General features: G+C 48.1%; 4 protein-coding genes across 4 annotated transcripts; 1 reads left to right on the top strand and 3 right to left on the bottom strand.

Annotated features, from left to right (window-relative positions):
• Window positions 1–614: 614 nt before the first annotated feature.
• VFPPC_10747 (Regulator of G protein signaling superfamily) lies at window positions 615–2,514 on the bottom strand (the record flags this gene model as incomplete). The annotated part of the gene is made up of 4 exons (XM_018289060.1): window positions 615–1,509; window positions 1,566–1,649; window positions 1,718–1,968; window positions 2,032–2,514. The coding sequence occupies 4 exons, from the start codon at window positions 2,512–2,514 to the stop codon at window positions 615–617; spliced, it is 1,713 nt and encodes a 570-aa protein (XP_018138243.1).
• Window positions 2,515–7,710: 5,196 nt separating this feature from the next.
• VFPPC_10749 (hydrophobic surface binding protein A domain-containing protein) lies at window positions 7,711–8,250 on the bottom strand (the record flags this gene model as incomplete). The annotated part of the gene is made up of 1 exon (XM_018289062.1): window positions 7,711–8,250. The coding sequence occupies one exon, from the start codon at window positions 8,248–8,250 to the stop codon at window positions 7,711–7,713; it is 540 nt and encodes a 179-aa protein (XP_018138245.1).
• Window positions 8,251–9,213: 963 nt separating this feature from the next.
• On the top strand, window positions 9,214–9,735 carry VFPPC_10750 (hydrophobic surface binding protein A domain-containing protein; the record flags this gene model as incomplete). The annotated part of the gene is made up of 1 exon (XM_018289063.1): window positions 9,214–9,735. One exon carries the CDS (start codon window positions 9,214–9,216, stop codon window positions 9,733–9,735), a length of 522 nt encoding a protein of 173 aa, XP_018138246.1.
• A 572-nt stretch (window positions 9,736–10,307) lies between these two features.
• Window positions 10,308–10,862, bottom strand: VFPPC_10751 (hydrophobic surface binding protein A domain-containing protein; the record flags this gene model as incomplete). Its single annotated transcript, XM_018289064.1, has 1 exon — window positions 10,308–10,862. One exon carries the CDS (start codon window positions 10,860–10,862, stop codon window positions 10,308–10,310), a length of 555 nt encoding a protein of 184 aa, XP_018138247.1.
• Window positions 10,863–12,669: the final 1,807 nt, after the last annotated feature.

The following is a 12,669-nucleotide window of genomic DNA, read 5'->3' on the forward strand; positions in this document are numbered from 1 at the left end:
GTATCGATGAGTGTCTGGAAAGGATACGGATTCTGAGTTGTATTTAAATATGAAATGCTTTGCAAGCCGTTGTTGACGCTAAAAAATGGCGTTGGGCTCCTCAATCCGGCCCCGGTTTCGGTTGAAAGGCGTGGATGGACCCCAAACGTTGACAATTTTGACATGATTCAGACTCCACTTGTTGCCGATGCCATGTCGGACTTACCGGCCGCCACCGAAGATTCGTCATCTTGGACATGACTTGTGTTTAAAAACTGTCAAGGGTGAAAGAGGTAATCAGCCCTATGAAAACGAGTGTGAGAAATAACCACTGATTAAACTTGGCCCGTTCGTGATCAATAGAATCGAGCAGTAACCAGTCGAAACGAATCACCAACGTCGTTTCGCATGACGACCAGCCACACAGCCAACACTGAAAGCTCTGTTAAAGTAATGCCAGGTAAATTCATGGGCAAAAGCATAGGATACCAAGAAACGAGTATATTGTCACTATGTCCACCGAAACCCTATAATAATACAAACCGGCCACGGGTGTCATTGAATGTACTTGTCCAACGGTAATTACAGTAAAGTTTACAAGCTTTTGCATATACCTTCACAACCACAACTCTGGTTCACCTCCTGCTTCGGCGACCGCGTACAAAGCTAATAATGGACCGTCCCTTCTCCGTAGAGTCATCCATCTCAAATGACGTTCGACGATCTTTGACAAACTTGGGCCACGTGTTCGTGAGAACAAGGTACTTGATATGCTTCTCCGCATCGTCAAATACAGTCTCGTCAAAGGCCTCGGGGACTTCGCCCCAGAATTGAACACCGTCCGAGCAGGACGTTCCTTGTGTGCCGCTCTTTTCGGAGACATTAGATGACGCCGCATCGGATGATTTGGTCACAGACATGGGGAAATTGAAGGGTGTCGCAGGGTCAACTTCACCCTTGTCGCCGTACAATGTTCGAGCAGATGCTTCGAAGACGGCCTCCAATTTTTTGAGCTCATTCGATGAAATGTTGATGGGAAACTCCGCGTCCTTGATGCTTATAAATTGGGCGTAAACACGAAGAGCGCCATTGAATCTCTCACGCACAAGCTCCCTTATGGTGCTCTTAACCACGCCAGAATGAACTGATTGGGGTAACGAGGCCTTCCATTCGGCCACACTGGTAAGAAAGGCGATGTTTTCGCCAGAAAAGTCGCGAAGAGATGAAAATTCTTGCAGAGGAGTCGGGTTGCGCTCCAAGACGTATTCAAGTGCGCTCATGGTGAGGATACTCTCTTGCGAATCAGTTGACTTGACAGAGCCGTTGCTAGACTTGCGACCGCTCATCAACGAGTCGACGGCGGTAGATGCCGTATTCACGGTCTTGGTACTACCACCAGTCACTTTATTCTTACTCTCCCATTGCGCAATGGAGTCAAGAGTCTCTTGGCGGAGATTGGTGGCACGCATGACTTCCCAGCACGGTAAGAAGACCGTCAAAACTTCAAGGGCAACAATGGAGATGCAGATCCTGTGAACAAAAGATCAGTTGGCGAACCTTATGCTGTATAAAGGATGAGGACATACCATTGAGGAGGCAAGAAATACCTGTTGACAGGTTCCATGGCGGGGACATAAAGAGCAATGAGCCACATGGGGGTTGCGTGTAATCTAACAACTATTATTAGCCATGTTTGCGGTGACAAACGTTGGTCAGGGACTCAGGAGAGCATGCTTACCCAGCAACAGCACAACCAACGGTTTGGATTCTCCAGCCATGGGTGTCGTTAATGTTCCGAGATTTCCAAAGGATACAAGGAGCGACAACCCAGGCCCAGACAAACTGCCAGAAGATACCTGGCCACCACTCCCAACCTCGACCCATTTCTACCTTTTGCTCCATTTCGGTGCCATATACTTCGGTGCCGGGGATGCCCCATCCACTGTGCCATTTGCGAGAAATCAACCACATGAGGACGGTGAGGAGCAGCTGTTTAACAATGTTAACATGTTTCATGATGGACTGTAGGTTGTTGATTTCGACAGTACTAACCTGGATTCCCATGCCGAACCCAACAACCGTCACCATCTTGGTCGTATAGTTGAGGCTCTTGAAGCGATTATAGATGCCCATGTTCCTCCTCGAGCTAACCGGTGCATCAACTTGGCGGTGGAGATACTTCTTTTGGGCTTTGGCAACATAGAGGAACCGACTGTTGGATGCGTGGAAAAGGGCAATGCCAAGGGGCAAGTAGGTTCCCATGATCCAGAACTCGCAATCACCTGGGACCAGGGCCCCAACAACGTATCCCAACTGGACCGAAAAGAAGTATAGGTGAAGCAACACCACAGCCGCGAGAGACAGCCCAATGCCTCGTATGCGCAGGATAGGTGTATTGCGCCGATAGATCAAGTATGCCATGCCACAAAGCAGCACGCAAGTCCATACACTGGCCCATATTATCCACCAAATGCCGACTTTGTCGAGGTTGATTTCCTCCTTGGAACCCGCCGTCAATCCTAGTTCGGATCCCATGGTGATTGGATAGGATGAAAGAGCGATCTATGTTTGCAGGTGAGCGAGAGAACTTGGCCGAATGGACTAAGCGCAGGCTATATAAAGAAAGCTCAAAACCAAGGCCCGAATGCTCATGGGATGTTTGCCAATGTCTTGTCTCGCTTGACTGCTCGTCCCAGCGGAGACACAATAGACATGAAGGTTTGTTCCTCACACCGTTGGCTTCTAGCGCTTGCGTAGCCGTGGAGGATACGGAGCACAGGCCATGCGAGATGATTAATTCACCTAATGCCAAGGCGGTTGGAAGCTGTTCAAGTAGAGTTGTTGTTCCTCATATCGTAGACATGGATCTTGCGTCAGTTTAGTTCAAGAAAAAAGCAAGATGAGGAAGGGGAGATAATAAAGAAGGGAACAAGCCTGGGAAGCAGAGAGCCAGGGAGGTATTGGAGAGTGCATAATCGCCGGGTGAGACTGCAGCCCGATTTCAGCAAAACGGGCTGACCTTGGCTGAATGGCGTATGCTATTTTCTCCTGTCGAACAAGCAGGGTGTTCCGAGAGCCCGCTGCAACTCCCCCGGGCGCCCATCCATTCTCACCTCCCTCTTTCCTTTGTTTCCCGGCTCCGTAACTTGAGTTTCTACTCCGTACTTTGAGAGGGGACGTGGAGTTGCAGAACGGCAAGCCCTTGCTTCCCGCCCCAGCCAACATGAATGGCCCGCAACCCGGATGGCTGATCACCTACTGGTGGTGGCTTGTCTCACATGGAGCAACAGGCTCGATCACAAGTAACGGCATGCGTTGCTTCCCAGCCTGAGACAACCGTGGCTCACAGATCAAAGCTAATCGTTCGGTTGCTTGTGCGTGGATCAGGGGACTAGGTTTGTGCTCAGTCTGGTCACAGTGAGTGGCCAAACTAGTTGCTAAGAGAGACATAGGTCATAGCACATATTAATACATAGCAATCAGAATATCTAATGACGGAATCGATAATTATCGGCCGCAATTCACGAACTGACTGACTGGAGGTTTGCTGGCACGACCATGTTGATGGTACCCCTGACCTCACAACTCCACACGACCAGGTACTTGCCATCACAGGCCATCCTGGCCGAGGGGAAACGCTAGGGTTGGCAGCCTTTGGCAAGGGTCCCCTGTGCGAAGCGATTGAGATGCCGTCCCTGTCACAAACTCAGTATTCGTTCTAGCCAGGGAACCATACCCACAACTGAGCGCCCTACGGATACACAAATTATCTGATGAATGATGGTCTACCTCCACCAAGGCCGCACCAGCTCAATCAACTCTGCTCCCAAGTGGGCTCAACTTCTCCAAAGCAGGCTTTGTTCCAAAGTAAATGACTTCATTGAGCTGCCATTACCCAGTTCAGTATATCCGCCACACATCATGTTGAGACGGTGGCGTCCGAGCATCATCGGACGCTATAGCACCTGAGGCTAGTTTAGCTCTTCCACGGCCTAAATAGCCAAAACTGTAGTAATAGTACTCGGCATGCTATCACATCTAAAACGTACTATCGGATTTGCATTATCACATTGCACGGCCTGGAAGGATATCCGTTTTCGACCGTTCTGCGAGCCGTTATTATGACGGTGCCATCTGTCCCCCGGTTTGAGCTATGTTGTCGGGAGAACAAGAAGTACAGTAAACGGCTTGTTTCTCGGTAAATGCAATAATGTCTCAGACTCCCCGCGGCCGTTGGCTCCGATGTGTATTACCACGTCAGTGTGCCCTGAAATACGGAGTAGGCAAATGTAATTCAAGGCAGTTCTCCAGAATCGTCTCCATGCCCAAACTGATCAGGCTGCTCACCTGAGCTTTCCAAGTACAACCAGAAAATTTCCAGGATGTAGACTATTAACTGCCTCCAGGATAGAGTTGACGTGCTCGAATTCATTTTAAAATGTTCCAAAATCACAGCGGACCGAACCCCGTCGTTGCCGCAACCCATTGTCTCACCATCCCTTGGTTGAGGCCCGAACACCTGCCCCATCCGAGCGGTCGCTTACATTCTAGTTTGCTACCGGCCGCACCTGATCATAAAATTCAAGAGCAACAGAGCAAATAGCGGAGGTTCAAGAATGGTGTCTTGTAATTAGTAAACCTCCGTTTGGGGACCATGACATTCGTTTGCTAATTTGTTTTACACTAATCTTGTTCGGTCCCAACTGAAGTAGACACACAGTATTGGGCAGTTGCCTTACAGGATTTTCACGTACATTGCTTCATCCCGTAAATAAACATCCGGATTTGGCCAAGGCGTCTCAACGGTTTCCGATTGACTCCCCGGAATTGCCTACCGCTTGGCTTTGACGCCAACCCCATAGCAAAGAAAAGCTTTGCTCAACCTTGGGTCTAATTGGGCTGTGCACAGCATGACTTGATCTGAGGCTGGGGTACGCTTTGTCTGCGCCTGTTCCAGTATTAGTTAGATTGTTCTAAAGCGTCTCGGAAACTCAGCCGGGCTAAAGCGTAATACTGCATATGATTCACTCCTACGCAGAAGATTCCTTGAGAAAACTCTGACTCTGGCAGACCATTGACGTCAATATATGGAGTACTCCGTACAAAAAGCAAAGCCTCTGGATAGTTGGCGGCAAGGGCGTTGACGGGTTCTTGGCTGCAAGGTTGACCTTGAATTGGCGCTAAAGTGATCAATCAGCCAAGTATAGAAGATTGCGCTAACTCTGCCCTGGCATGAAAACAGGATCGATCTCAGCCTTCCCAGAGGGTATCAAATTTGCCGTAAACGCGAGTGATTTTTGGTCTTGTGTCTTTTACGTTGCAGAAACAGTCGTCGAAGACCCAACTTGGAACTGAACTTTCGGGCAAACTGACGAGTCAATTGGCAATTCGGGAATTGAGTGAAGAGGAATTACTTTGAACTTCACCAGCGAACTCGTGCCACGCTGACACAACAAATCGATTGCCTGGTTGGCTCGTTACCTGCCTAAAAAGCCTCCACCTACCTTCAGTGGCTTGGCGAACCCTGGCATGAGTGTGCAAGGGTCGGGACGATGAAATCTTCATAGATATTGCGATAAGTGACTGCTCTCTCTCAAGTTGAGAGTTACAGCATGTCACAACGGCTCTGCTTCCGACCGGTTCCACTCGATAATAGATGCTGTCTACGTACATGTATCAGTTGAACACGATAATTACGGTAACCCGTGCCAATACAGCTTGTGACCTTTTACATGTTGCCTGCAGGAACATGAGAATCGAGCAGGGGAGGAGTGGGTGAGGGGAAATTGGCCAACACAACATTGACGCAGTATTGCATATCTAATGCAGCTCGGCGTTGGATATTGCCAACCGGCCTGCACGAGTTTGATCATGGGCTCTACTTTGGCTTGTTACCTGATTATCTGAGTGACATATTGAGTGCAAATTGTTAATCTTGTTACCCTGTCACCGAATGAGCCCTGGGCATATCGATGGACTTTACTCCGTACTCTGAAGTCAGACTTTTGTAGTTGCTTCGTTCCTCGCATTTCTTAATCCAGTGTTCCACCCATTGTCAAAGTATGACCAAGTTTTTTGTGCAGTGTCACACTGTTGGGTGCTCGGACAGCAAGCGCCGTTGTCCAACCCCGGACGAACTGCGAACGAGGCTTTGCTACTGTCTGACCATCAACTGTTCTGTGACCAACATGCATTTGCATGGGCTAGACACCATATGGCCAACGGCTCGGCTGAATTGTTCCACCGCCACAAAACATGGAATGGTCTGTTTGACCTGGTCGCGTACATCTTGTCGCTCATCATCTACCTCGTGGGCTGTTAGGTGGCCGTGTCCTCACGATGCGCTCAAGCCGCCGGCGTCCTATGGTAACCAACACCCATTGTCCGTTCGGAGACATTGCAAATCTCTAAGAATAGTTTTCGTTGCAAGTAAATTTCCTGCTGTTATTCCAACAGAGTTTAAACCAGGGCGGACTTCTTAGCAGCTTGAGGTAGCCAGAGGGTATGCATTGACAATCGTGACGAAGAGTGTTTGCTTCCCCAATTTCTGGCCCGCACAGCCTGTCTCTGAATGCTGTCTTTCATTCTATAACCTAGCTCGGACGTCAAATGTGATCAAGTTACGACACAGGCAAACACATATAGTATTATCCACCTATGCACCGGAAGAACGTTGCGCCCGCTTTAGCCAAGGGATCAGATCTATCAGCTCTGAGTCCTCGAGGGCATCATGACAAATAGGTCTGTGTTATGTCAAAATCTTCGCTTGCCTCGCGGGTTGAGCAAGACCCGCGAGGTGATCTTGGTCAAAGGCACACCCAGGTACCAGGTAAAGCTAGAAACGAGAAAAAACCAACTTCTCATAACTCATATGTATAATTCATTCGAGCGTATTTCCTGAGGCAGATTCTTGATAGCCAAGGTGGAATCCCAGATGCAGGAGTTGGTACTTTGTTAGGCCTCCTGTTACGCTTGCTGTGTTGCACTGATCATCTCTCAACGTCATGATCTCGAAACACAACATTGGTTCGACTACAAGTCTGCTGGAAGAATTGTAATTATACCGGTAACAAAAACTTAATTTTGTAGTTGCATTATCTATAGAGCTGTACCTGGAGCTTTTTGTCCAAGTCTGTTGCCTCACAACTCCGTAAACTGCACTACCCTAGAGAGAAGCAGGACTACAAAATTTAGAAGAAAGCGTCAACGATGGACGATGTTTATCTCAAGAACAGGATGGTAGCGTGTTTTCAATGGTTCTACGTAAGGATTGTGTTCTATTACGCGTGTTTCGCCTAATGCCTGAGCGAATAATGAAAATGCTTCAGTCTTAGGGTGCTGGTGCAGCTACCCCGATGCAGTGTGATGCTGAGTGTCATTCAATGGACTTTTGTATTCTCTCCGGCAAACAGAACCATAATCATAGTGAACGAATCTTACTTGCGTAGACCTTAGGCGTCATTTGTCGAAGCAGACGGTAAATCAACCACATCTTTGTCAATGGCAAAGGGCGGCAAATGGCACTTCACATTACTGGAATGCGCACCCACGACCGCGAAGCGGCAATGGAGTCGCTACATTGGCTAAGATTATCATACACTATGAAGAATCGGTGTGCATTTTGAGGTGACAACTCGAATTTAATATTTGTTATTTTGTGACGTGTCCATGGTCCACCTCATCATCACCTGGCATAGCAGCACCAGCTTCACGCCCAACCAACCCATCTATCTATGCACTCCCCTTGCAGTTCTGTTCAGAAAACGAGTTCTTAGCATCCGCAAGAACATCAAGAATTCCCTGTGCAACCTGAGTTGCAACATCTTGAGCGACTGGCGGGACCTTGGAAATGGTCGCCTTGGTAAGAGCTTGACTATCCGTATTGATGGTGTCAATCTGCTGTCCGACCACTCCGCAGAGTCCACCTTGTTCGATCTGCTGCTTCTTGCCCTTGAGATCGTCAACAAGGGTTTGTGCATGTGCCTCGAGTGATTGAACCGGTTTGATGATTCTGATGGTCTCAATGAGCGTCAAAGGTGTAGACCCCGAGACCGTGTTGGTACCGGTGGTGATGGAGGAAATGAGCTTGTTGGAAGCATCCAGAAGCGGAGCAAGATCAGAAGACCAAGCCTTGACAACAGTATCAAGGCCGTCGATGCTGGTCTGGACTGAGGTGAAGACATCTACAACTGTCTTGAGATCGCGCGGCACGACATAGCCATGCGTCAGGGAGGCAACTCCGAGCAAGGTGATGGAAGTGGTAACCTTCATATTTGCGACAACACGAAGCAGTTAATACTTTTTTGTTAAAAGGAGGCCGCTTGAGCTTGTAATTGGAAACTATTGCAGTTGTTTGAGTATTATTTGTGTATTGGAGACACGGTTATTATAAGTGATTCCGGCCTATGCTTCATGGTGCCTCCAGATGGACTGGCTCGCTCGTAGCATACGAAACGAACCTCTCTTAGAAGATTGAATACAATTATTCCGAGCTTTACGGTAGTTCTGCCGACACATGTTTTCGGCACATGTTTCCCCACATGTGTCGTCTGAAGTTGCATGACTATCCATGTGTGCCTGGACGTCAAAGTTGCATCGTGGGTACGGGTTGGGGCTGATGCACGGATGGCATCACGACTTCATAAGTGACGATAAATCCAAGCTATGCCTAAACTGTCAGAGAATTCCAGGTGCAATTCCTTGTTTGGGAAGCTGAATGGTGAATGTCTTACTAGCCTCCAACCATTCGCGCAAAATGGTCTGTCACATGCAGCGTAACATTGCCACACATTTGTTCTCGAGCATCTTCATTTTGTGACCATGCTTTATCGGTCAACCACCTTTTCTAATGTACGGAATACCTGGGAATTAACTCTCACCGTGTACACAGCACGTCAATTATTGCACAATAGCCAAAATGTTGAGACCCGAGGCACACAAGTCAATCCACATGGGTTGAACACATGAAGGTCAGGAGTTGAACATTTGCTCACCTTGTAACCAATGCCACTTGCCGGCCATCAATGCCAACAGAGAGAAGTCCTGGCCCTCTATGGAAGGAATAACGGTTAACTGTGAAGCCTAGACCACACTGGTCTTATAAATGCAGCTGTGATGTCCTCACAATGAAGTGAAAGTAGACTCGTCCCCTAAGTAGTACATCGATATAATACTACCACTCGTTCTCGCACTCCATAAACTCCTGAACCTGAGAAAAAACAGATCCAAGTCAAGATGATGCTCCTCAAGTCAATTGTGCCTGTCGCTTTATTCGCTGCGACAGCTGTGGCAGATGTCACCAGCATCAACAATGCACTCCTCACGGTTACCAAGGACTTGATAGCCTTGAACTCGACCTTGGCCAACTTCTCGGGTGATCTGTTTGCCGCAATCCCAATCCTTGGGGCGTCTCTCACCTTGGAAAATGCCATCAAGGCCGGAACCAAGACTGCCAATGCTTCCCAGCCTCTCAACTTTGACGATACACTCATTATCGCCCAGTCCACCGCTGATTTGGCTGAGGATGCAACTTCGTGCATCAACACACTTATCAGCGTCAAACCAAAGTTTGACAAACTCCTTGTTGTGACTCCCATTACTCTGGGGATTACAAAGGATTTGCGAAAGTTGACGGCAGCTTTTGCCACTGCAATTATTGCCAAGGTGCCAGCAAATTTTCAGGAAGTTGCCAAGCAGCTGGTTCAGGGAATTGATGACGACTTTGCTCGCGGGATCAAGGCTTACGGAGGCAAGTAGGAGAGTTGGTCTCTCCACGAGAGAGTAGGAGCTGGGGATGAGCAACAGGAGATAATATATGATACGTAAATAGTCCATATCGAATATTTAAGCCAAATCCTGTGTTGTTGGAATAACCTCCCAGTCTCCTTCGCCTTGGTACCTACGCTCGTTAGCTTTTCCTCTTGGTGCACCATGGATTTGCCACAAGTCTCCTGCAAGGGACTACGAGGTGTGCGTGACTGATATACCATCTACCATCCACTAAGTTAGCTATATATAAAATATGGGCATGTTGAAGCCGCCCCAATAGCTTGCACAGAGATCTCTTGAGCTCTTGGTTGCGTAACTGACGAAACGGCATGCTATCTCTCGGAGGTATCTGGAACACTTCGAAGGCCTTAATAAAAATAGTAATGAACCAATTATGGTAGATATTGAAGCGTAATATTAGAAGTTTGCACCATCTTTGACAGTCCAAGTCGAGTACTAAGCTAAATATCTAGATGAACATTTGGCACCTCCATTCCATGCGTGGGTACACAGTAAACGCCACCATCACGACGAATACATGCCAAGTCCATTTGGGCCATTCATGCGTTGACGCAGTTGGTTGTATTGAACGACGTCTGGGCATCGTTTAGGACGTCAAGAATCCCTTGAGCCTGCTTCTTCGCAATGTCCTGAGCGGCAGCAGGGACTTTGGAGATGGTGGCATCAACAAGCCCCTTGCTATTGGTCGACATGTCAGAAATAGTTTGACGAACAACGTCGCATTCAAAATCCGTCTGGATCTGAGGCTTCTTTGCCTTGAGATCATTGACGAGAGTTTGCGCATGAGTCTTGAGATTCTGCACAGGCGTTAGAAGTGACAGAGACTCCGACAAAGTGAGGTTTGCACTGGCGGAAACAGTATTCACGCCAGTTTTGATAGTGGAAATCAGCGTATAAGAGGCCTTAAGGACTGGGCCGGGATTGCAAGTCCATGCCAGGACAGCCTGATCCAGGCTGTCGATGTTTGACTGAACTGCGGCAAAGACATCGGTGATGGCTTTTGCGTCGCGGGCGTCTAGAAAACGGTTGGAGCGGTAGGCGTCGGCACCAGAGATGGCGCAAAGTAAGGTAGTGGCAGAAACGCTCAACTTCATGATGATTTATTTGATTTGGTTCAAGGTTTAAAGATGTTCTGTGGAGCTAGTTGTCGATCTCTGGGGAAATTCTTGTAGATCATGTTGGCTATTGGGGGCTATATATGCTTGTTGCAAAAAGTATTTCGTTGATGGGTTGCCAGGACAGTTTGCCGGCCTCATCTTGGAAGTTGGCAGACATCGACACACCTAGACTTCGCCGGCTAGTATTACAATAAGCTATCGAAGACAAAATTGCGGTAACTACCGCGGAATCATGGAGTTTCACAAGTTTTAATACATGTGAGATCCTGCAACAATAATATCGGCCCTACACTCAGACATGATATTTGGGCAGTTGCCAAGAGTCGAGAAACTAGTGCATGAAGCGATATCACCCTGCGAGCTGTTACCATTCGCCTTTGGCGCTTCTCCGGCAAGGTGAGCGAACAGACCTTGACGCGGGGTCTGGGGCAAAACATTCCATTGGCTAGTTAATAAGTCATGCAGACAATGGTCAGAACTGCCGTGAATGTTGCAACGTATTGCAGAGACATGTGCAAGTCTAGACTCAATGGATGTGGTGTAACTCTGTTCTGCGACATTGTTCTTTCCCTACGAAACTCGACGAGCAAGTGGCCGTCGCGATGGAGGCCCATATGTTACCATTGTGCCAAAAGGGCAGCTTGGTCAAATGGCCAGAACTGAGTCTTGTCGTTGTTCTTCTACAGTGGTGGGGCTGTGATGATGAGAAAAGGATTCGGCATTGGGTTGATAATATTTTTTGGACAAGTAGGACGCAGATGTTGCCTTGCAATTGCCTGGAATCGCTAAAGTTTTAGAAGTACGACCGAAAACTCTATGCGAGCCTTGTTAGTCCACTGAATCCCTCGTCCCGGGTTTGCTGCTCTGGGGGGCCGACTGAGGATCAAGAGTTAGTATGTGCCGAGCTGAGTCGGGCTTACTTTCCGGGTTTGGGCAGACTTAGGCGCATTTATTCGAAAAACAAGATAGTCAGAGAGGTGTAATTGTTGAGAACTGTTTTCCACGTCACCTAGGCAGACGACTGTGTTCGTGTCAATAAGCAGTTCAGCTCAGGATCTGGCGAGTATAGCCTGAGTTTCAGTCTTCGGCCTTCCTGTATGCCCCTCTAAAACAAAATGTCAGCACATTTCTTAGCATTTCGCATTTCCAAGTTTGCGATCGCTCGGAAATTGCAGTATGGCATAACACCACCTCTCAGCCAGCGGGGACGGAATCGATCATCCCATTGCCGATCAACAGTGTTTCGCTATTGACGGAGTGAGATATTTAGCGAACCCACCGGCCGTAGCATCAGATGTTAGCTCTATAGTGGCTTTTTATCATCGTATCACAATGTTGAGTCCTGGCTGTCTGCAACATCCAGCCAACCGCAATAAGTATCCATACTGTCATCAATTACTGTCAACTTGGCAGATCAAATAACAGTCGTGATGCCCAAGATGATCATTCAACTTACTTCATTTTTTTTTTATAAATATTTGCATCAATGATGGACCATCATCTCACGGCCAGCCAACGAGGCGATAAGAGAGCAACCCGGGACGCAGGCTTGCGGGAATAACTGGTGGCTTGACATCTCCAGCTTTTCGCCGTGATTATGATGGACCCAATTTTGAGTGTCCAAAGGCTAAACGGGAAAAGTCCGTCACCTCAAAAGCCGAAGGCGATGCGACTCCAATTGAACCCCACGCGTCTTGGAACATCAGCATCGCGAAGGCAATTGAAGGCAACCACTACCAAACTCTCACATAGAAGGACCAAAGCATTGGTTAAAACTGGGTAA

The sequence above is a fragment of the Pochonia chlamydosporia genome (genome assembly GCF_001653235.2).
Source record: "Pochonia chlamydosporia 170 chromosome Unknown PCv3seq00009, whole genome shotgun sequence".
Lineage (NCBI taxonomy): Eukaryota > Fungi > Ascomycota > Sordariomycetes > Hypocreales > Clavicipitaceae > Pochonia > Pochonia chlamydosporia.